Source organism: Callithrix jacchus, chromosome 12, assembly GCF_049354715.1.
Source record: "Callithrix jacchus isolate 240 chromosome 12, calJac240_pri, whole genome shotgun sequence".
NCBI lineage: Eukaryota > Metazoa > Chordata > Mammalia > Primates > Cebidae > Callithrix > Callithrix jacchus.
Genome location: NC_133513.1, coordinates 36539708 through 36564028, shown reverse-complemented (window position 1 = coordinate 36564028; position 24321 = coordinate 36539708). Strand labels below are relative to the sequence as shown.

General features: G+C 39.7%; 1 protein-coding gene across 1 annotated transcript in view; it reads left to right on the top strand.

Annotated features, from left to right (window-relative positions):
- LOC128929259 (uncharacterized) overlaps positions 1-23248 on the top strand; it is a 35377-nt gene extending 12129 nt beyond the window's left edge. Inside the window, exon 3 of the mRNA XM_078343952.1 lies at positions 14604-23248. Within this exon, the coding sequence (XP_078200078.1) occupies positions 14604-15046 (443 nt within the window). The 3' untranslated portion in view covers positions 15047-23248. The remainder of the gene's footprint in view (positions 1-14603) is intronic.
- Positions 23249-24321: the final 1073 nt, after the last annotated feature.

Sequence of the window (24321 nt, the reverse complement as noted above, 5' to 3'; positions counted from 1 at the left end):
GGTGGGGAGGGATTGCCTGGGGAGAAATGCCAAATGTGGGTGAAGGGGAGAAAGCAAACAAAACACACTGCCATGTGTGTACCTATGCAACAGTATTGCATGCTCTGCACATGTACCCCAAAACCTAAAATGCAATTAAAAAAAAAAAACTGGAGAGACCATATTAACATCAGATAAGGTAGATTTCAGAGCACAGTGCATTACTAAAAATAAAAAATATTATTTCAAAGTATTAAATGGATCAATTCATTAAGATAATATATATATCCTCAATTTATAGGCATCTAGTAACTTAGTTTAAAAATACACAGATACAGTTACAAAAATAATAACAGAAAAATAATGGAACACATAGACCATGCTAGCACTAATCAAAAGAAAGTTGGACTGACTATAGTAATATCAGACAAAGTAAATTTCAGTGCAAAGAATATTATCAGGGATAATAATGATCTTTTCATATTGATAAAAGGGTCAATTCATCAAGAGGACATAGCAATTCTAAACATTTATGTACCTAATGAAAGAATTTCAAAATATATGAAGCTATTATGATAAATATTTTAGTACTCTTCACTCTATAATTAATAAAACAGAGAGAAAAGCCATGAGAATTTAGAACATGATATGACTGACATTAATAGTTTATCCAAAACAAGAGAATACACATTCTTTTCAGGTGCACATAGAATATTCACCAACAAAGACCATATTCTGGGCCATAAAATAAATATTAATAAAACCAAAAGCATTTAAGCTGTATGAAATTTAAAATGATATAAACAGACATTTCTCAAAAGGAGATACATAAATGTCCAGCAAACATATGAAAAAAATTCTAATCAATGCTAATCATCAGGGAAATGAAAATTAAAACCACAATGAGATCCCGCCTCACCCCAGCCAGAAAGGCCATGATTAAAAAGTCAGAAAACAATAGATGTTGCCATGATGTGGTAAAGGGTAATGCTTATACATTGCTGGTAGGAGTGTTAAATTAGTACAACCTCTATGAAAAACAGCATGGAGATTTCTCAGATAACTAAAAATAGGCCTACCAAAGGAAAAGAAGTAATTATAGGAAAACACACACACACACACGCACACACACACACACTCTCACACACACTCACTCCTGCATGCATGTGGTTTTCTGTTTTGTTTTCTTATTTGATTTTGGTTTAGGTTGAAGGGGTGATGTTAATCTTTACATATTTATTAACAAGGCAAAATTAATCAGTAGGTTACCATAAAGCATTATTTCTTTTTTTATTTCAACTTTCATTTCAGATGTGGGGGCACACTTGCAGGTTTGTTACATGGGCATATCACACCCAGGTAGTGAGCATAGTACCCAGTAGTTAGTTTTTCAACCTATGTCCTCCTCCCTCCTTCTAGTAGTCCACAGCATCTATTTTCCCCGTGTTTGTGTCCATGTGTGCTCAATGTTTAACTCTTACTTATAAGTGAGAACATGCAGTATTTAGTTTTCTGTTCATGCATTAATATGCTTGGGATAATGACTTTCACCTCCAACCGTGTTAATGCAAAGGACATGATTTCATTCTTTTTATGATTTTGACTACAAAGTCATGGTGTACTTCATAGTCACCATGTACACATAACACATTTTCTTTGTCCAATCTACCACTGATGGGTATGGAGGTTGATTCAATGTCTCTCCCATAGTGAATACCATGGTGATGAACATACAAATCTGTATGTCTATTTGGTATAATAATTTATTTTTCTTTGGATATATACCCAGTGATGGGATTGCTGGGTCAAGTGGTAGTTCTGTTTTAAGTTCTTTGAGAAACCTCCAAATTGCTTTCCACAGTGCCTGAACTAATTTATTATATATTCCCAACAACAGAGTATAAGTGTTCCCTTTTCTCCATAGTCTTGCCAGCACCTGTTGTTTTTTGACTTTTTAATAACAGCCATTTTGACTGGTGTAAGATGGTATCTCATTGTGGTTTTGACTTGCATTTCTCTGATGATTAGTGATGATGACCATTTTTCACGTTTGTTGGCCACTTGTTCTCCCTAAGAAGTCTCTGTTTAATGTCCTTTGCCCATTTTTAATGGGGTTGTTTGGCTTTTGCTTGTTTATCTGTGTTCCTTATAGATTCTAGATATTAAACATTTGTCAGATGCATAGTTTGCAAATATTTTTCCCTTTCTATAGGCTGTCTTTTGATTCTCTTGATAGTCTATTTTATGGTACAGAAGCTCTTTAGTTTAATTAGGTTCCACTTATCAATTTTTGTTTTTGTTTCAATTGCTCTTGGGGACTTAGCCAAAAATTTTTTGCCAAGGCCAATGTCAAGAGGAGTATTTCCTAGGTTTTCTTCTAGAATTTTTACAGTTTGAGTTCTTACATTTAAATCTTTAATCTATGTTGTTGTTTTTTTTTTTTCAAATGATGAAAGGTGACGGTCCAGTTTCATTGTTCTGCATATGGCTAGCCAGTTATCCCAGCACCATTTATTGAACAGAGAGTCCTTTCCCATTAGGTTTTGTCAGCCTTGCCAAAGTTATAAGTGTATGGCTTTATTTCTGAGTTTTCTGTTCTGTTCTATTGGTCTATGTATCTCTTTGTACAAGAGCTATGCTGTTTTGGTGACTGTACCCTTATATTGTAGTTTAAAGTCAGGTAGTGTGATGCCTCTGCCTGTGTTCTTTTTGCCTAGGATTGCTTTGGCAATTTGGGCTCTTTTTCAATTCCATATGAATTTTAGAATTCTGTTTGCTAATTCTATGAAGAATGACATTGGGTAGCTTGATAGCCTTGGGCTATATGACCATTTTAACGATATTGATTCTTCCAATTCATGAGCTTGGAATGTTTCTCCATTTATTTGTGTCACCACTCTGATCTCTGTCAGTAGTGTTTTGTAGTCCTCCTTGTAGAGATCTTTCACCTCCTTGTCTAGATATATTCCTGGTATTTCATTTTCTTTCTGGCTATTGTAAATAAGATTGTGTTCTTGATGTCTCTCAGCCTAGACATTATTGGCATATAGAAATGCTACTGATATTTTACATGGATTTTGTATCCTGAAATTTTACTATAATTGTTTATCAGTTCAAGTAGCCTCTTGGCAGAGTCTTTAGGGTTTTCTAGGTATAGAATCATATTCTCAGTGAAGAGAGGTAGCTTGGTATCTCCTCTTCCTATTTGAATGCCTTTTTTCTCTTTCTCTTGTCTACTCACTCTGGCTAGAACTTCCTGTACACATGTTTATTACAGCACAATTCATAATTGCAAAGATATGGAGCCAACCTAAGGCCCACCAACTAATGAGTGGATAAAGAAAATGTAGGATATACCTACCTTGAAATATTTCTCAGCCATAAAAAAAGAATGAAATAATGCAGCTACCTGCATGGAACTTGAGGCCACTATCCTAAGTGAAGTAACCCAGGAACAGAAAACCATATAATATGTGTTCTCACTTGTAAGTGGGCTCTCAGCTATGAGTATGCAAAGGCATGCAGTGTGGTATAATGGAAGGGGAGAAGGTGGGAAGTGAGTGAGGAATGAAAAAATACCTGCTGGGTATGACGTACACTATGCTGAGGATGAGTACACTAAAAACCCAAACTTCACCAGTACATGGTTCATCCATGCCACCAAAAACCACTTGTACCCCAAAGCTATTGAAATTTTAAAAATTAAAAAAGAGAAAAATATATGCTCTGTAACCATAATGGAATGAAATTAAAATAATTAACAGAAATGTCTTTTTAAAATTCTCAAATACTTAGAAATCAAATTATACACTTGTCTTGTTTTGTTTTGTTTTGTTTTGTTTTGTTTTGTTTTGTTTTGTTTTGTTTTGAGACAGAGTCTCATTCTCTTGCCCATGCTGGAGTGCAATGGCCTGATCTCAGCAAATCTCAGCTCACTGCAACCTCCACCTCCCAGGTTCAAGCAATTCTCCTGCCTCAGCCTCCTGAGTAGCTTGGACTACCGGCACATGCTAATTTTTTGTATTTTTAGTAGGGATGGGATTTCACTGTGTTAGCCAGAATGGTGTCAATCTCCTGACCTTATGATCCACCCGCCTTGGCCTCCAAAGGGCTGGGATTACAGGCATAAGCCACTGCACCCAGCCATAATACACTTTCTAAATAACCAATGAGTCAGAAAAAAGAAAGTATTTTATTCTGAATGAAAATGAAAACATAATATATCACATAATATATCATAAACTGTCACTAAAGCAGTTTATGATTTATAGCAATAAATCCCTGTTAGAAAAGAAAAAAGACTTTGAATAAATTATCACAGTTTCATCTTTAGAAATTTGAAAAAGAAGAGCAAATTAAATCCAAAGTAAGCAAAATCAAAGGAATAAAGATGAGAACAAAAAAAAAATCAATGAAGTAGAAAAAAAATGAAGAAATGCAATGAAACCAAAAGTTAGGTTATTTTTAAAAAGAAATAAAATTTATAAATGGCCAGACAGACTGCTAGAGAAAAAAAAGAGAAGATGAAAACTTCCCAATACATGGAATGAAGGAGGTGGCATCATTACAGGTTTTACAGGTGTTGAAGAAATAGTAAGAGATTATGATGAGCAATTTTATGCCAATAAATTTGAAAACATCAATAAAGTCGACAGTTAAGAGATGCAAATCACAACAAAGTCAAGAAATAACTGGGAAAAAGGCCTTTATAACTAGAAGGAAGTTTAAGTCTTAGTTTAAAACCTTCCCACAAATTGAACTCCAGATCCAGATGGCTGGCTAATTCTGTCACTGGTAAATTCTATCAAATATTTAAAGAAGAAATAATAGCAAGTCTACATACATTTTTCCAGATAATTAAATAAGAGAAAATACTTCCCAGTTATTCAATGAGGCCAATATTACTATTATTCCAAAACAAGTTAGGCATTACAATAAAAGTACAATTTAATATCCCTTGTGGGTATAAATGCAAACTTCTTTTTAAAGCATAGAAAATTGAAGCCAGCAATAAACACAAAGAACAATATATTATGACCCAGTGGGGATTACCTCAGGAATCCAAAGCTAATTTAACAGTCAAAAATAAATCAATGCAATTCACTCTATTAATAAATTGTTTACAAATCTCTATGATCACTTAATAGACAGAAAAAACATTTTTGACAAAATTCAACTTCCACTTCCGATGAAAACTCTCAGCAGCTAGGAACAGAAGGGAACTTGCACAACCTGATCAATGGACTCCGTTGAAAAAAATTCTACAGCCAATATTATACTTATTTGAAGGACTAAATGCTTCTTCATTGCTGTTTCTGCCCCTCAAGATTGGGAACAAGCCATGGAGTCGGCTGTTAACGGCTTCTATTCAACATTGTATAGGAGAGTCTAACCAATGCATTAAGGCAAGAAAAGGGGATGTAGGAAAGGCACACAAATTGTAAGGGAAGAATAAAAATTCTCTTTATTCACCAAAAACATGATCATAAATCCAGAAATTCTTAGGGATCTAAAAAAAATTCCTAGAACTCACAAGAGAGTGTATCAGGGTTGCAGAATGCAACATGAATATACCAAAACCAATTATATTTCTATATATTAACAATAAAAAACAGAACTTGAAATTTTATAACAAAACCGTTAACAATAGCGTGAAATTATGAAATTCCTAGGAATACATGAGGAAAAATTATAAGACTTGTGCACTTAAAATCACAAGCTATCACTGAAGGAGACTGAAGAAGATGTAATTACATGAAGGAATATAATGTGTTCATGGGTCAGAAGACTCAATATTATGAAGACGTGAGGTCTTGCCATACTGATTTATAGATACAGCACACTATCCAAATAAACTCCTGGTCAGCTTTACTGGAAAAAAATGACAAGGTGATTGAAAAATTCACATGGAAACATAAAGGACATAAAATAGCCAAAATAACTTTTTTTTTAATTGTACTTTAGGTTCTGGGGTACATGTGCAGATCATGCAGGATTGTTGCATAGGTATACACATGGCAATGTGGTTTGCTGCCTCCATCCCCCCGTCACCTACATCTGGGATTTCTCCCCATGTTATCCCTCCTGGACCTCCCAACTCCTCCCCCGCTGTCCCCCCTTGACCCGCACCAACAGACCCCAGTGTGTGATGCTCCCCTCCCTGTGTCCATGTGTTCTCATTGTTCAACACCTGCCTATGAGTGAGAACATGCAGTGTTTGACTTTCTGTTCTTGTGTCAGTTTGCTGAGAATGATGGTTTCCACATTCATCCATGTCCCTACAAAGGATGCAAATGCATCACTTTTTATGGCTGCATAGTATTCCATGGTGTATATGTGCCACATTTTTCTTGTCCAGTCTATCGTCGATGGGCATTTGGGTTGGTTCCAGGTCTTTGCTATTGTAAACAGTGCCACTATGAACATACATGTTCATGTGTCTTTATAATGGAATGACTTATAATCCTTTGGGTGTATACTTAGTAATGGGATTGCTGGGTCAAATGAAATTTTTATTTCTAGTTCCTTGAGGAATTGCCACACTGTCTTCCACAATGGTTGAACTAGTTTACACTCCCACCAACAGTGCAAAAGTGTTCTATTTCTCCACATCCTCTCCAGCATCTGTTGTCTCCAGACTTTTTAATGGTCGCCATTCTAACTGGCATGAGGTGGTATCTAAATGTAGTTTTGATTTGTGTTTCTCTAATAATCAGTGATGATGAGCAGTTTTTCGTTATGTTTGTTGGCCTCACATATGTCTTCTTTTGAAAAGTGTCTGTTCATATCCTTTGCCCACTTTTGGATGGGTTTATTTGTTTTTTTCTTGTAAATCTGTTTTAATTCTTTGTAGATTCTGGATATTAGCCCTTTGTCAGATGGGTAGATTGCAAAAAAAATTTTCCCATTCTGTTGGTTACTGGTTCACTCTAATGATGTTTCTTTTGCTATACAGAAGCTCTGGAGTTTAATTAGGTCCCATTTGTCTATTTGGGCTTTTGTTGCCAATGCTTTTGGTGTTTTAGTCATCAAGTCCTTGCCTATGCCTATGTCCTGAATGGTTTTGCCTAGGTTTTCTTCTAGGGTTTTTATGGTATTAGGTCTTATGTTTAAGTCTTTAATCCATCTGGAGTTAATTTTAGTGTAAGGTCAGAAAGGGGCTCAGTTTCTGCTTTCTGCACACTGCTAGCCAGTTTTCCTGACACCATTTATTAAACAGGGAATCCTTTCCCCATTGCTTGTTTTTGTGAGGTTTGTCAAAGATCAGATGCTTGTAAATGTGTGGTATTGCCTCCAGGGCCTCTGTTCCATACCATTGGTCTATATCTCTGTTGTGGTACAAGTACCATGCTGTTTTGATTACTGTAGCCGTGTTTGATACTGTAGTATAGTTTGAAATCGGGTAGTGTAATGCCTCTGGCTTTGTTCTTTTTGCTTAGGATTGTCTTGGCTATGTGGGCTCTCTATTGGTTCCATATGAAGTTTAAGGTAGTTTTTTCCAGTTCTGTGAAGATCATTGGCAGCCTGGTGGGGATAGCATTGAGTCTATAAATTACTTTGAGCAGTATGGCCATTTTCACAATATTGATTCTTTCTAACCATGAGCATGGAATGTTTCTCCATCTGTCTGTGTCCTCTCTTATTTCATTGAGCAGTGGTTTGTAGTTCCCTTTGAACAGGTCCTTTACATCCTTTGTTAGTTGTATTCCTAGGTATTTTATTCTCTTTTTAGCAATTGTGAATGGGAGTTTGCTCATGATTTGGCTCTCTGTTAGTCTGTTATTGTTGTATAGAAATGCTTATAATTTCTGCACATTGATTTTTGTATTGTGAGACTTTGCTGAAGTTGTCTATTAGTTTAAGGAGATTTGGGGCTGAGAAGATAGGGTCTTCTAAATATACAATCATGTCATCTGCAAATAAAGACAATTTGACTTCCTTTTTTCCTAATTAAATATACTTTTTTTTCTTGCCTAATTGCTCTGGCTAGAACTTTTAATACTATATTGAATAGGAGTGGTGACAGAGGGCATCCTTGCCTAGTGCCAGATTTCAAAGGGAATGCTTCCAGTTTTTGCCCATTCAGTATTATATTGGATGTAGGTTTGTCATAAATAGCTTTTATTGTTTTGATATATGTTCCTTTGATACCTAGTTTATTGAGAGTTTTTAGCATAAAGGGCGGTTGAATTTTGTCAAAGGCCTTCTCTGCATCTATTGAGATAATTATGTGGTTTTTGTCTTTGGTTCTGTTTATGTGGTGGATTACATTTATAGACTTGTGTATGTTGAACCAATCTTGCATCCCTGGAAGATTATGATCGTGATGGATAAGCTTTTTGGTGTGCTGTTGCAATTGGTTCGCCAGTATTTTATTGAAGGTTTTCAAATCTATGTTCATCATGGATATTGGCCTGAAGTTTTCTTTTTTTGTTGAGTCTCTACTAGGTTTTGGTATCAGGATGATGTTGGTCTCATAAAATAATCTGGGAAGGATTCCCTCTTTTTGGATTGTCTGGAATAGTACCAGCTAATAGAAGGAATGGTACCAGCTCTTCTTTGTATGTCTGGTAGAATTCAGCTGTGAACCCATCTGGACCTGGAATTTTTTAGTTGGTAGGCTCTTAATTGCTGCCTCAACTTCAGCCCTTGTTATTGGTCTATTTAGGGTTTCAGCTTCTTCCTGGTTTAGGCTTAGGAGGGTGCAAATATCCAAGGAATTTATTCATTTCTTCCAGGTTTACTGGTTTATGTGCATAGAGTTGTTTGTAGTAATCTCTGATTGTAGTTTGTATTTCTGTGGAATCAGTGGTGATATCCCCTTTATCATCTTTTATTACATCTATTTGATTCTTCTCCCTTTTTTTTTAACTTGGCTAGTGGTCTATTTTGTTGATCTTTTGGAAAAACCACCTCCTGGATTTATTGATTTTTTGAAGGGTTTCCTGTGTCTCTATCTCCTTCAGTTCTGCTCTAATTTTAGTTATTTCTTGTCTTCTGCTAGGTTTTGAGTTTTTTTTTATGTTGCTCCTCTAGCTCTTTCAATTTTGATGATAGGGTGCCGATTTTAGGTCTTTCCTTGCTTCTCATGTGGGCATTTATTGGTATAAATTTCCCTCCAGACACTGCTTTAAATGTGTCCCAGAGATTCTGGTCCATTGTGTCTTCATTCTCATTGCTTTCAAAGAACATCTTTATTTCTGTCTTCCTTTCAATGTTTATCTAGTCAACATTCAGGAGCCAGTTGTTCAGTTTCCATGAAGCTGTGTAGTTCTGAGTTAGTTTCTTAATTCTCAGTTCTAATTTGTTTGCCCTGTCGTCTGAGAGAATGTTTGTTATGATTTCCATTCTTTTGCATTTGCTGAGGAGTGATTTACTTCCAATTATGTGGTCAGTTTTAGAGTAGATGCAATGTGGTGCTGAGAAGAATGTATATTCTGTGGATTTGGGGTGGAAATTTCTGTAGATTTTATTAGGTCCACTTGATCCAGATCTGAGTTCAAGTCCTGAATATCCTTGTTAATTTTCTGTCTCATTGATCTGTCTAATATTGACAGTGGAGTGTTAAAGTCTCCCACTATTATTGTGTGGGAGTCTAAGTCTTCGTAGATCATTAAGAACTTGCTTTATGTACCTGGGTGCTCCTGTATTGGGTGTGTATATATTTAGGTTCATTAGCTCTTCTTGATGCATTGATCCTTTACCATTATGTAGTGGCCTTCTTTGTCTCTTTTGACCTTTGTTGGTTTAAAGTTCATTTTATCAGAGACTAGGATTGCAACTCCTGCTTTTTTTTTCCTCCCCATTTGCTTGGTAGTTCTTTCTCCATCCCTTTATTTTTAGCCTATGTCTGTCCTTGTATGTGAGATGGGTTTCCTGAATACAGCACACCAATGGGTCTTGACTTTTTATCCAATTTGCCAGTCTGTGTCTTTCGACTGGGGCATTTAACTCATTTACATTTAAGGTTAAAATTGTTATGTGTGAATTTGATCCTGCCATTTTGATGCTAGCTGGATGTTTTGCCTGTTGGTTGACACATTTTTTTCATTGTGTCGATGGTCTTTACCATTTGGTATGCTTTTGGAGTGGCTGGTACTGGTTGTTCCTTTCCTTGTTTAGTGCTTCCTTCTGGAGCTCTTGTAAGGCAGGCATGGTGGTGATGAAATCTCTCAGCAATTACTTGTGGATAAAGGATTTTCTTTCTCCTTCACTTATGAAGCTTTGTTTGGCTGAATATGAAACTCTAGATTGAAAATTCTTTTCTTTAAGGATGTTGAATATTGGCCCCCACTCTCTTCTGGCTTGTAGGGTTTCTGCTGAGAGATATGCTGTGAGTCTGATGGGCTTCCCTTTGTGGGTAACCCGACCTTTCTCTCTAGCTGCCCTTAGCATTTTTTCCTTCATTTCAACCCTGGTGAATCTGATGATTACATGCCTTGGGGTTGCTCTTCTTGAGGAATATCTTTGTGGTGTTCTCTGTATTTCCTGGACTTGATTGGTGGCCTGCCTTGCTAGACTGGGGAAGTTCTCCTGGATAATATCCTAAAGAGTGTTTTTCAGCTTGGATTCTTTCTCTGCATCACATTCAGGTACACCTATCAAACGTAGGTTAGGTCTTGTCACATAATCCCATATTTCTTGGAGGCTTTATTTCTTTTCACTCTTTTTTTCTCTATTCTTGCCTTCATTTTATTTCGTTGAGTTGATCTTCAATCTCTGATATCCTTTCTTCTGCTTTGTTGATTTGGCTATTGAAACTTGTGTATGCTTTGTGAAGTTCTCACACTGTGTTTTTCAGCTCCATCAAGTAGTTTATATTCTTCTCTAAGCTGTTTATTTTAGTTAGCCTCTCATCTAACCTTTTTTTCTAGATTCTTAGTTTCTTTACAATGGGTTATCACATGTTTTTTAGCTCTGAGAAGTTTGTTATTACCCACCTTCTGAAGCCTGTTTCTGTCAATTCATCAGATTCATTCTCCATCCATCTTTGATCCCTAGCTGGTGAGGAACTGTGATCCTTTGGAGGTGTAGAGCATTCTGGTTTTTGGTGTTTTCATCTTTTTGCACTGGTTTCTTCCCATCTTAGGGGCTTTATCTACCTGTAGTCTTTATAGTTGGTGACTTTCAGATGCAGTCTCTGAGCAGATGTCCTGTTTATTGATTTATTATTTCTTTCTATTTCTTAGTTTTTCTTCTAATAGGCCCCTCTGCTGCAGGACTGCTGGAGGTCCACTCCAGACCCTGCTTGCCTGGGGATCACCCATGGGGGCTGTAGAACAGTAAGGGTTGCTGCTGGTTTCTTCTTCTGTTATCTTTTTCCCAGAAGGGTACCTGCCAGATGTCAGCCTGAGCTCTCTTTTATGAGGTGTCTCTTTGGGTATACAGAGGCTGGGGAGTTGCTTGAGGAGATAGTCTGTCCCTTATAGGAGCTCAAGTGCTGAGCTGGGAGTTCCGTTGTTCTTTGCAGAGCTGCTAGGCAGGTATTTTTAAGTTTGCTGCAGCTGAATTAATAACTGCTTCTTTTCCCAGGTGCTCTGTCCTAAGAAGGTCAGCTTTATTTATAAGTTCCTGTCTTGCTGCTACCTTTTTTCATAGATGCCCTACCTCGCATAGAGTAATCTAGTCACAGTCTGCCAGCAGAGGTGTTGCTGAGCTGCCACAGACTCTGTCCAGCTTCTCTGTGAACTGCTTCAGTATTGGTGGTCGCCCTTCCCCGCAATGAGCTGGACTGTCCTGGGTTCAGCTGCACTTGCTGCAAAACTCTCAATCCAGAGTGTTTCAGATTGCTTGTTTTGTGGGGGTGGTACCCACCAAGCCAGATCACCTGGCTCCCTGTCTCTGCCCCCTCCCTTTCAGTTGAATGGGTGGCTCTGTCTCCCAGGTGTTCTAGGCACCAGTTGAAACAGCTGCCCAGATATGTGTGGGTTTCTTCTGTGCACCAAGCCAACTCCAGCTGAAACTGCCATGCTGAAAACTCATGGTGCTTTTCAGCCACGGAATCTCCTGGTCTGTGGGCAGTGAAAATTTGTTTGGAAATGCAGTGGGCACTCACCCTCTGTGTTGTTCTTGCTGGGAACTGCACTTTGTTCCTATTCAGCCGTCTTGGATCCTCTGATCGTAGCCAAAACAACTTTAAAAACAAGTGACCTAATTTGTAATTTGTCATAAAGTTATAATAAATGAAACAATGTGCTATTGATATAAAAATACAAAAATAGATCAGTGTAACAGAATAGAGATACCAGAAATTGACCTACTTACATATGGACAACTGATTTGCAACCAAGACGCACAGACTGTTCAATGAATAAAGATAGCTATTTCTGAAAATGGGATTGAAGCAATTGGGTTGTCATATGCAAAACAATAACAATAAAATAGCTTTGACCCATTCCTTGCACCATGTGCAAAAGGCAACTCAAAATGGAGCACAGACCTAACTCTAAAGCCTGAAACTATGAAACTTCTAGAAGAACATATAAGAGGAAAATCTCTGTGATCTTTGGTTAGACAAAGGGTTCTTACCATGATCCATAAGGGAAGAATTTTATAAATTGGACATTATCAAAATTAAGAACTTCTGCTTTTCAAAAGGCATTGTTAAAAGAATGAAAAAATACAGACTGAGAGAAAATTTGCAAATCAGTTTTTTAAAGGAGTTTAAAACTCTCAACACTTAATAATTAAGAAAACACACAGCTCAGTGAACAAAAGAGCAAAACGTTTGAACACTCGCTTCACAGAAGGAGAGGTGAGGGGATACGATGGTGATATTAGAAAGCAGAAGTTTATTGATTGCTTCTTGATGTTAGCTGGGAGCAAAACGATGTCACTTGCTGACAAGCCAAGTAGAAGAAGCTTGAGTATATTGAAGACCACAAAGATTATCAATAAAATAATACTGGTATCTAAAATTCAAAGCTTAGGAAGAGAGAGGAGGAATGGTGTCTGTAATAATTTCCGTATTGGTCAAAGTAGGAAGCCAACAGAGATTACCTAGAGAAAAAGATAACTAAGTCTTCATGTATATCATTAGTACAGAAGTAGTCACTAGAACACACACACACACACACACACACACACACACACACACAAATCCTCTTTGATACCAAGTCAGTGCCGAATAAAAGTGAGTAAAAAGTGACCTGGTCAAACTGAGAAGATGTTGCTCCTATCAATAAATAGAAATAGGCTTAGTTCATGGTATTAAAAGAAAAGATTTATCAGACTGACTAATGAGCAAAGAGATTAAGAAAAGGTAAAAGTTAAAAGATGAGAAAATTCATACTAGGCAACTCTTGATATCAATGTAGAATTTTAGCCAAAAAGCAATAAGCAAAACAAAAACACTTTTTAATGCTAAAGGCTATAATTTATAATGAAGATATAACTTACTAATATTTGTGTATCTGATAACACAACTTTGCCAATCAGAAATTATGGAATACTAAAGTCGAATTCTCCACCCACATATGAAGACTCTAGAATATTGTTCAGCTGAGCTCAGAGAAAAAATCATAGTGTTAAGTATCTATATCAAAAAATAAATAGGAAAGAAATAAAACTAATGTTTAAAAAACAGAATAAGAATAAAGAGCAGACATTGAGTTAGAAAAATAAAAAAACAGTAAAACTAATAAATGATCAAAAAGCTATTGCTTTGGGAAAAAATCCACAAAGTACAGAAAATGCTATCAAAAAAAAGCACAAATATACAAACAGAATGAGACAAAGGGGGAAACACTGAAATAGAGGACGTTTTAATATTTAAGGTAATACTTTGCTAACTTATTAAATTAATTTGATAACCTAAATGAAATAAATAATATTTAGGAAAATATAAGGTATCAACTTTGAATCTTTTGAGACAGAAAATCTGAAGAGATCAATTACTATAGAAGGTATGGAGAAAATGGCAAGACTTCTCACCAAATAATACACCCGGCCCTGATGGTTTCACAGGGGAAAGGATTACAACTTCCAAATTCTTTTTACCAAACAAACCTAACAATGATATTAATATCTAACTATGCAGCCATAATAAATAATGAGTTTGTGTTCTTCGTAGGGACTTGGATGAATCTAGAAACCATCATTCTCAGCAAACTGACACAAGAACAAAAAACCAAACACCGCACGTTCTCACTCATAGGCAGGTGTTGAACAAGGAGAATGCGTCAACTCAGGGAGAGGAGCATCACACACTGGGAGCAGTTGGGGGGTGGTAGGGGAGAGACAGCAGGGGATGGGGAGGGTGGGGAGAGTGGGGAGGGATAAAATGGGGAGAAATGCTGGATATCATATACACCTAAAGTAAAACTAAAAAAAAAAAAAAAGAAATGAGAATGGAATTTAGTCTAATTTTAGAAACTTCTTATTATAAAAATTCAAACATACATAAATTGAACAGTTTTTTATTTAAAAACTATAAACCAAATTCACTTATAAATACTAATATATGAGTATTAAAGTGTGAGCAAACAGTATATATACAAAACAATGCGTCATGACCAGGTGGGATTCATTCCAGAAAGCAAAGAGATTTTCCAACGCCTAATCACATTAATGTGTGACTCATGATATCCATATCTCCAAGAAGAAAAGTCATGTCGTTCCCACAGGTGCTGTGCCAGTTATCAAGCTGCCATCCCTGAGCTTCGTGCCTGCACTCATCACTTCACTCTGCAATACTATGGCTGGTGCCCTGCAAACAGCATCGCTGCTCTGCCAGCTGCGCCCACTCGGCCCTGCAGTAGACGACCAAAAGGGAGGTGGTAGAGCTCGGGGTGTCAGTCTTCCTGTTTGCTTCCTCTTCAGCCAGTACCATCCCATCCTCACCTCTTCACCTCAAATGTGCTGGTGTGTTCCAGGAGCAGAATTTGAGTCCAGTGTGCTATTTACACTTGCTCCCCCAGCCGGCCACTGCCTCCATCAGGCTTCTGCGTCCGGCTCCAGGAGCCTCTGGAGCCTCTGGCCCCAGCCTGAGCACAGGAGGTTGGGGGGGCCCCCTCAGAGGGCTGAGTTCCATGTGGTCCCTCCTCTCCCCTTTGTTCCCCACCTCTGACCTCTCAGATGTCTTAGCAGTCCCTTCTTGCCATTTAATGCACAGTTCTTTATGTTAAATTATTTTCATTTAAAAATAGGCATGGTTTTTGTCTACACTTAACAAAATCTGACACCCATTTCTGATATTTAAAAATGTTCAGTTAAGAAAGAATTGTCAGATACTTCCCTGACATGATTTCGTAGATAAACCAACTCCACCCTAAAGCCAGCATCTTACTAAATGGGGAGCGGAGTTTCCCCACAAGGGCACTGTGTTTGGGGTTGTAGCCAGGGCAAGAGAAAGAACAAGCTCTTCACTCCAAATTCTGACCTAAAACAGTGGAGGAGATACTGTTACAGGGAAAAGAACCAAGAGCATGATGGGAAATACAGTGCAGAACTTTTGGGTAAGAAAGAAGGAGAAACACACATATAACTGTATCTCCTTATATTTTTGAAAAGAAATGCTCAAAAAGCAAACCAAAAACAATTGTTTTTAATTGGTTACATAAAGGGGGAAGGAGAAACAAGGTAGTGAGGATAGGAATGCAAGGTAGACTTCTCAGAAGACACCTACAGAGTTTTGACTTTGGAAACAAAATGTTTTACATACTAAAAAACAAAGATGAAACTCATTTCTAAATTCATATGAATTCAGTTTCCAAAACAATTCCCAAACCAATCTGAAATACAAAGAAAAGACTTACTTCTAGAGACTTGTAAAAATTGTTAACAGCGAAGAGTCAACGATGTGCCAGTTACCAAGCGAAAATCCAAAACAGAGTTCCCTGAAGAATCCACATCAGAAAATGGCTCCCCAGGCTGCACGAGTCCCTCCACTCAGTTCCAGGTTTAAGTTCTCAAGAGATGCATCTCACTGGCAGGCCATGCAACCCACCTGGGATCCCAGCCACAATGACAACTGGAAAATACGGTTTTTCAGCTTTCTCTGATCTGCACCCAGGACTGCATATCAGCCACAGATTAGAAACGAACTAAGCACTTCAATCCAAAGTATCTGTCAGCTGGTAAGCTCAGGCCTTTTGAACATCTTCCATTTACCTCTTGAAGATTTGGAACACAAGAATTTTCTAGGAAACTCATCCTGAAAATCAATAACAGGATGATACCATGTAACTAACGTGTCTTATGTCTTTAACCAGGGCCAATGTTTAGAGGCTTTGAGGAAAAAGACTGTGTCTCAATTAGCCAGTGTGCCCTAGATAGCACCAGGGCAAGCATGACCACACACACAATCCTACCGTGGCTGTAGTTCCAATCACACAAGGAGGGCTCTCAATTGAAAAGAAAGGCATATACATTTGCCTTCTAAATAATCCCAAGCAATTATCCTGCCTCAGCCTCCCAAGTAGCTGGGATTACAGGTGCCCATCACCACTCCCAGCTAATTTTGCATTTTTAGTAGAGACAGGGTTTCCATGTTGACCAGGCTTGTTTCGAACTCCTAACCTCAAGTGATCCACCAGCCTCAGCCTCCCAAAGTGCTGGAATTACAGACAAGAGCCACTGTGCCCTGCCGGCTGATGAATTTCTTAGTTCAACTTCCTGGTCCAGCAAATTCTCTCATTGCATAATGCGTGCAGTGTTCTGCAATTCCAGTCTTGCTCTACTTGTGGCTATGTACCTCAGACAAGGTTTTTAACCTCCCTGCGCCAAGATCTCCTCTTGTAAAACAAAGGTAGCAAGTGTTCCTCACATTTTTTATGAAGATCAAATGAGTTAATAAAAATCAAGTGCTTTCAAGAGCGTCCGGCACTTATGAAGTGCTTCACAATTGCTATTATTCTTTTCATTATGTTTATTACTATTGGTACTCTCCAATGCCAGCAGAGAGCAAGATAGCAATGATTCTAGACACATTTAGTATTCATAATCACAAACACTGGCAGATTACCTGCAGTCTGAGATAATATTTCTCCTTTGGAAAAAAATCTTTGCTATATAGCAAAGATTCTGTAGCAAATATGATAACATGATGAATCCTTTATTAATGTTTATAGGGGAAAAAGAAAGAAAATCATTTTCTGAACAGTAGAATTTTGAACTAAGAACAGCTAGGTCTGAACATCCTTCATGGCTCAGAAGTGACAGACCACCCTGATGGCATCCTCCTTGAACAGGTCACAGGCTGAGCATCCAAACCATGCAGTCAGCAGTTTAGAGGCAAGGGAGCCTTCAACACAGAAATAAAATTCATGTAAATAAGGAGTGAGGGGCAGAGCCTGTTGCCTAACACTCTAGATCCTGATGCCTCCAAATGCAGGAATTGCACAGATGAGAAGAGAGGGAAGAAAGACACAGAGTGGATCTCGCTATCACTGGGCAGGGAGCAGGCTGGGGAGGACAGAGTGGAAAAAGTCTGGTCGTTTCTGCAAAATGGTATTTATGTTTGTCCACTGTGCTAGCCATAGTCCTTTTCCTGTGGCTATTTCTTACAAGATGGAACTAAAAGACCAGTACATAGAAATAACCTTTAAAGGATTTAAAGATCACAGGCAAAAGTTCAGATGACATACCACGTTCAGACTGATGATAAGGAAACCTTTCCCGATAGAGACCTCAGCCTCTTTAGAACTTCACATCTTAGAATAATGAATGAGGAGCAAAACTCTAAGTAAAGCAAATCATTTTTGCAATTACATAGACTTTGCCAGAACAACTGTGAAGAAACTGAATCAATAATATTCGACTCTAAAAGCTTTTTTTTCTCCACCAACTACCACAGATAATTTTATAGAGGACAAAATTTCCAGCCAAAATAACTAAATATTTTCTTTACCACCTGGCATGCTGCCTCTTCCAGCATGTGTGGTACATTACTAGAAGTTTCTCTGCAGAATAAAGTTGCCCTCTGGGAGCTGGGTGCATGGGTTGGTGGTAGGAGCTACTCTGGACCTAGTTTGGTCACCTGTCAAGGAAAGCAAGCATCAGGAAACAGGCTGAGTGAGGAACCATGGTGAAGCCATGTTTGCAGGAAACAGACAGTCTGTGAGGTAGGAGATTTGAAAGAAGAAAAAGAAACCATATTGTGCGTGGCTTCTATTCTTGCTGGGCTAAGACGAAGTAAAGAAGTAGTGGCCAAAAAGTAAAAAGTAACAAGAAAGAGACAAGAAAAAGAGAGATACCAACAGCCCAGTAGAAAACTGAGCGAAACAACATGAACAGTTCAGAGAAACAAAAGTGCAAATGCTTTCAAATATGGGAATGGATTTCAATCTCACTCTTAAAAGAAAGGCAGTGCTATTCTTCACTTAGCAAGTTGGCAAAATTCAAAAGCTGTGATGGCAAACTGTATGAGTGAGGTACCAGGAGATCAACACTCTCCTGGATATGGCAAGTGGGAGTGCAGGTGTACAAGCTCAGAGGAGGGCAGGCTGGCAACAGCGCTCAGGACGGGAAGTGTTTGATTCAGGGACACCACTTCTACAAAGTGAAAAACTGAGGTTTTTTTTTAATAAGTCTGAAAACAATTTAAATGCTCACAATAGGGGACTGAATAAATTATGATGTCATCATACAGTAGAATATTATAAAAGTTTGTAAAGAAGCAGGTCTATACTGATTTGGAAGGCTCTCCAAGGTCCAGAGTCAAGTTCAAAAGGAAAGGAAGGGCCACAAAAGTACCTTGCTGTGCTACCACTTGCACACAAAAGCTCTGAAAAAATACAGGGGTGCTGTAGGCCAGGAGGACACCTCTGGAAGCTGGTGGCAAGGGCTGCCTGGAGGGAGAGGAAAATAGTAAAGCAAGAGATACACAAACCCATTAAAAACTGTGAAGTGTGTCTGGTGTCTGTGTAGATGTGTACACATAAATAGAAATGTTGACCATTCCCACAGGCTTGAGCTGTGCTCTCCTTGTATTTTAAGATTATGGGTGACTTTTATCTTCTTCCTTGTAGTGTTTCTTGAGTTCGTAAATATTTCACAGTGAAATTAGATGCTTTTTTAAAAAAATGATTTTTCCTTCTAAAATTCTCTGTTATGTCCACAAAACAAAATATGTAGGCCGGGCACAGTGGCTCATGCCTGTAATTGCAGCACTTTGGGAGGCTGAGGTGGGTGGATAACCTGAGGTCAGGAGTTCAAGACCAACCTGGCCAACATGGTGAAACCCCATCTCTATTCAAAATCAAAAAAAAAAAATTAACTAGGCGTGGTGGTGAGCACCTGTAATCCCAGCTACTCAGGAGGCTGAATCACTTGAACCCAGGAGGCAGAGGTTGCAGTGAGCCAGGATCACACCACTGCACTCCAGCCTGGACAACATAGTGATACTCTATCTCAAAAAAAAAAGAAAAACTTTGTCAGTTAATTTAGTCAAACAAGCCTTTTGATTGTGGCATTCTCAAGAGCACAGTGGGATTGGAGCTGGAATTCCCAGCTCTGCCTTCAGAAGAAAGTCAGGCTCACCACAGGCCTGGGGAGCCCGGCACCCAGCAGCCCCACCCTCCCTGTATTCCACCAGGACCCATGGAGGGTCAGAGGCAGGGCGGGAGATCTGGGGACAGAGTTCCACTTATTGTCTCTCTCAGGTGAAGTCCTCCCAAACAGTGCTTTCGGAATTGAAGACTTGGAGCTATTTTGGTTGCATTCTTGGCCCTGAGAGACAGGTTTCCTGTTAATACTGTTTTGACTGAGATTGTTTGGGCCTCTCCAGCAGGAGACCAGATTTAGATCAAACGCACAGGATCCTCCTGCTGCAACCAGAAAGGCCTGGGACACCCAGGGAAGTCCGAGTCCCCACTGTTAGAGGGTGGGAAAGGGGACCGGGGTGCTTTCTCTGCTGCCCCAGGAGGCCCTGCTGGAGTTATGCCCACCCGCCCGGAGCCACAGAAAGTCCAGGAGGCTAGGCCAGCAGCATGGAGGTCAAAGCATCCCAGGCCATCTGCTGAAGGCAGGTCCCCCATCTGAGGCCCAGTGCCCGGATGAAGAGGCTCACACAGTCATACTAGAGCACCAGCCCTCACACAGGGCTGTTTAGGGCCTACCACTGGTCAGCCACCTTTTGGAGTTGATGCCGGGAATATGGAGCCAAGGCCAGACCTCAGAGGCAGGGTCTGTCCTAGCCTCTCAGACCTAACCTGGCAGATGCTTTCACACAGGCAGAAAGAGAGGCTGAGGGAGAGCTTGAACATCCCAGGGCCCAAGGGCACTTCATTCTCAAAGGAAGGGAAGAAAAGGGCAGGCCTGCCTGTCCAATCCGGGGGTACAGAGAGGGACCCCAGCATATGCAGCATGGCGGAGAGGGCTGTCTGGAGATGGCTCTCAGGTGCACCATGCCCAGGCTGGAGGGGCCTCCAAAGCAGGCAGGAGGGTACCATCTGGTAACCCGAGTCCCGGGATAGTTGAGTGACCAGGGTCTAAGCAGAACCTACCCTTTATTCCATATTTGTAATCCATGTTCCCTTTGTGAAGCTGGGGAAGTGGCTGCAGCATCTGAATTATGGCCTTGACCTTTTCACAAGAGCCAGTAATGGCTGCAGTGAAAGCTTCAGCAGAGCCTGCTGACATGTGGTTTTGGGAAAAGCCGGACTTATTTGTTTCCAAAGCTTTTTCCTCCGAATCTTTGGTCATGGACCTGGGAACTGGCATCTGCCATCTCTTTCCTAATGTGACCTTAAATCATAGAAGTGACTGTGGGAAAGTGGCCTGGAAAGAGGCTGTGACTCTGTTGCCAGAGGCTGGAAGCTGGTAAACAACCCCGTGAGGCCTGAGGCACAGTTCCTTTCCCCGAAACTGGAGGAATGCGGCCCAAGGGTCTTCTCCCATTGTAGATGACACTCTGGGGAGACACGTCTCCAAGTGTGGCAAGAGTCCCCCCACTTCATTACAAAGTTAATGAAAGAAAACCACGTGTTCACAAAACAGCCTTTTCCTGACAATCCTGAGTCACTGCACCGTCATTCTGAAAGTCAGAGAAGCATCCATGCTCCACTTAAGCAGAAGGCAGAAGTAATGTGGAAAGGTAGACAGAATTCCGTTTTAGAGAAATGGTCTTGCAACATGTATGTAAGTGAAAATGCATTTTTACCTGACGTAACTCTTCAAGTCAGCAGTCCTCACTCGAAGCCAGGAGCACGATGAACTCACCCAAAAGCTTTGACAGTATGCTGATGCCTGGGCCTCACCCAGACCAATTAAACCAGGATCTGGGGAGAAAGGGGTACTCAGGTATCTGTGTCTATCTCCCAGATTATCTCAATATCCAGTTAGGATTAAGAAGCACTGGTAGATCTGAACTTTCGCTTAGGTTTACCTTGTAATAAATGGCCTTCCTGTCTGTACCTCAGGACTGAAATTAATAGGTCCATTTCAGTGGCCCACCTGGGACTAACCCAAGGCTATCAGAGTCCCAGTTATAAATGCACATCTTTTATGGAACGTTGCAACACAAGTAAAGGAATTGCCTTTCCTCCACCAAACTGCACTCTGTGCCCAGAATATCCAGCCAGTTGGCCAGAAAGAATGAGGCACCTGTGGCCGGCAGAGCAGGCCCGATGCTGGCTGCAGGCTCCACTCCATCAGCCCTGGCCACCTCCCAGCCTTCAGGCTTGGGTCCTGGTGTGTGAGCATGAGAGCACTTCTGGAGGGCTGGAGGGCCTGGAGACACACATTCTGGGTCCAGCCCATGGAATACAACTCACAAGGAACTTAAGGGACCTCTTCAAGGAAAACTACAAACCACTGCTCAATGAAATAAGAGAGGACACAAACAAATGGAGAAACATTCCATGTTCATGGTTAGGAAGAATCAATATTATGAAAATGGCTATACTGCCCAAAGTAATTTACAGAATCAATGCTATCCCCATCAAGCTACCATTGAATTTCTTCACAGAACTGGAAAAAACCACCATGAACTTCATATGGAGCCAAAAGAGAGCCCACATAGCCAAGTCAATTCTAAGCAAAAAGAACACAGCAGGGGGCATCACACTACCAGACTTCAAACTATACTACAAGGCTACAGTAATCAAAACAGCATGGTACTGGTACCAAAACAGAGATATAGACCAATGGAACAGAACAGAGGCATCGGAGGCAACACAACATATCTACAACCATACAATCTTTGATAAACCTGACAAAAATAAGCAATGGGAAAGGATTCCCTGTTTAATAAATGGTGTTGGGAAAACTGGCTAGCCATATGCAGAAAGCAGAAACTGGACCCCTTCCTGACACCTTACACTAAAATTAACTCCAGATGGATTAAAGACTTAAACATAAGACCTGGCACCATAAAAACCCTAGAAGAAAATCTAGGCAAAACCATTCAGGACATAGAAGTAGGCAAGGACTTCATGGCCAAAACACCAAAAGCATTGGCAACAAAAGCCAAAATAGACAAATGGGACCTAATCAAACTCCACAGCTTCTGCATGGTAAAAGAAACAGTGACTAGAGTGAATCGGCAACCAAAAGAATGGGAAAAAATCTTTGCAGTTTACCCATCTGACAAAGGGCTGATATCCAGAATTTACAAAGAACTCAAACAAATTTACAGGAAAAAAACAAACAAGCCCATTCAAAAATGGGCAAAGGATATGAACAGACACTTTACAAAAGAAGACATACATGAGGCCAACAAACACATGAAAAAATGCTCATCATCACTGGTCATTAGAGAGATGCAAATCAAAACCACATTGAGATACCATCTCACGCCAGTTAGAATGGTGATCATTAAAAAATATGGAGACAACAGATGCTGGAGAGGATGTGGAGAAATAGGAACACTTTTACACTGTTGGTGGGAGTGCAAATTAGTTCAACCATTGTGGAAGACAGTGTGGCGATTCCTCAAGGCCTTAGAAATAGAAATTCCATTTGACCCAGCAATCCCATTACTGGGCATATATCCAAAGGATTATAAATCATTCTACTATAAGGACACATGTACACGAATGTTCATTGCAGCACTGTTTACAATAGCAAAGACCTGAAACCAACCCAAATGCCCATCGATGATAGACTGGACTGGGAAAATGTGACACATATACACCATGGAATATTATGCAGCAATCAAAAATGATGAGTTCATGTCCTTTGTAGGGACATGGATGAATCTGGAGAACATAATTCTCAGCAAACTGACACAAGAACAGAAAATGAAATACCACATATTCTCACTCATAGGCAGGTGAGGAAAAATGAGAACACATGGACACAGGGAACGGGGTACTACACACTGGGGTCTATTGGGGTGAATAGGGAAGGGACACTGGTGGGGGAAGCTGGGGAGGGATAGCCTGGGGAGAAATGCCAAATGTGGGTGAAGGGGAGGAAGGCAGCAAAACACACTGCCACGTGTGTACCTATGCAACTATCTTGCACATTCTGCACATGTACCCCAAAACCTAAAATGCAATAAAAATAATAATAATAATAATAAAAGAATTAAACCCATAGTTGGTGGAATATAAAATGGCATAGTAGCTATGGAAAATGGTCCAATAGTTCCTCAAAATATTGTATGTAGAATTTTATGAGACCCAGCAATTCCACTTCTGGGTATCTACCCAAAAAAAATGAAAGCAGGGACTCGAAGAGATATTTGTACATCCGTATTCACAGCAGCCTTCTTCACAATCGCCCAAAGAGAGAAACAACCTAAACATCCATTGACGGGTGAACAGATTTTTTCCAGTGTAGTCTGTCTATACTATGGAAAATTATTCAGCCTGAAAAAGGAAGGAAATTCTGACATATCCTACAACATGGATGAACCTTGAGGACATGAGGCCAAGTGACATAAGCCAGACACAAAAGGACAAATACTGTATTATTCCACTTATTGTGAGGTTCCTAGAGTAGTCAGTTAAGAGAGACAGAAAGTAGATTGGTGGTTGTCAGGGCTGGGGAAAGGGAAGGGCAGTTATTTGTGTAAGTGGCACAGAATTTCAGTTCTATAAGATGAGAAGAGCTCTGGAGATGGATGATAGTAATGTACAACAATAGGAGTGTCCTTACCACCATTAAACTGTGCCCTTAAAATGGCTAAGATGGTGATTTTATGCAATATGTATTTTACCACAAATTTTCTTAATTAAACGTTTTTAAAGAATTAAGCCCACATACAGAGGACAGCCAAGCTTGGAGAACAGCCAAGAGACAGACCTGGAGTCCCGTGATCAGCTGGCTCTGAGGCTGACATCCGCATTTCCACATTGCTTCAGCCAGTTTATTTTAGGCTTTCTGCTACCTACCGCTTAAGTCATCTTCACTGCTACCTTATACATGAAGGAAGACATTACCGTGAGCTTCCAGAAT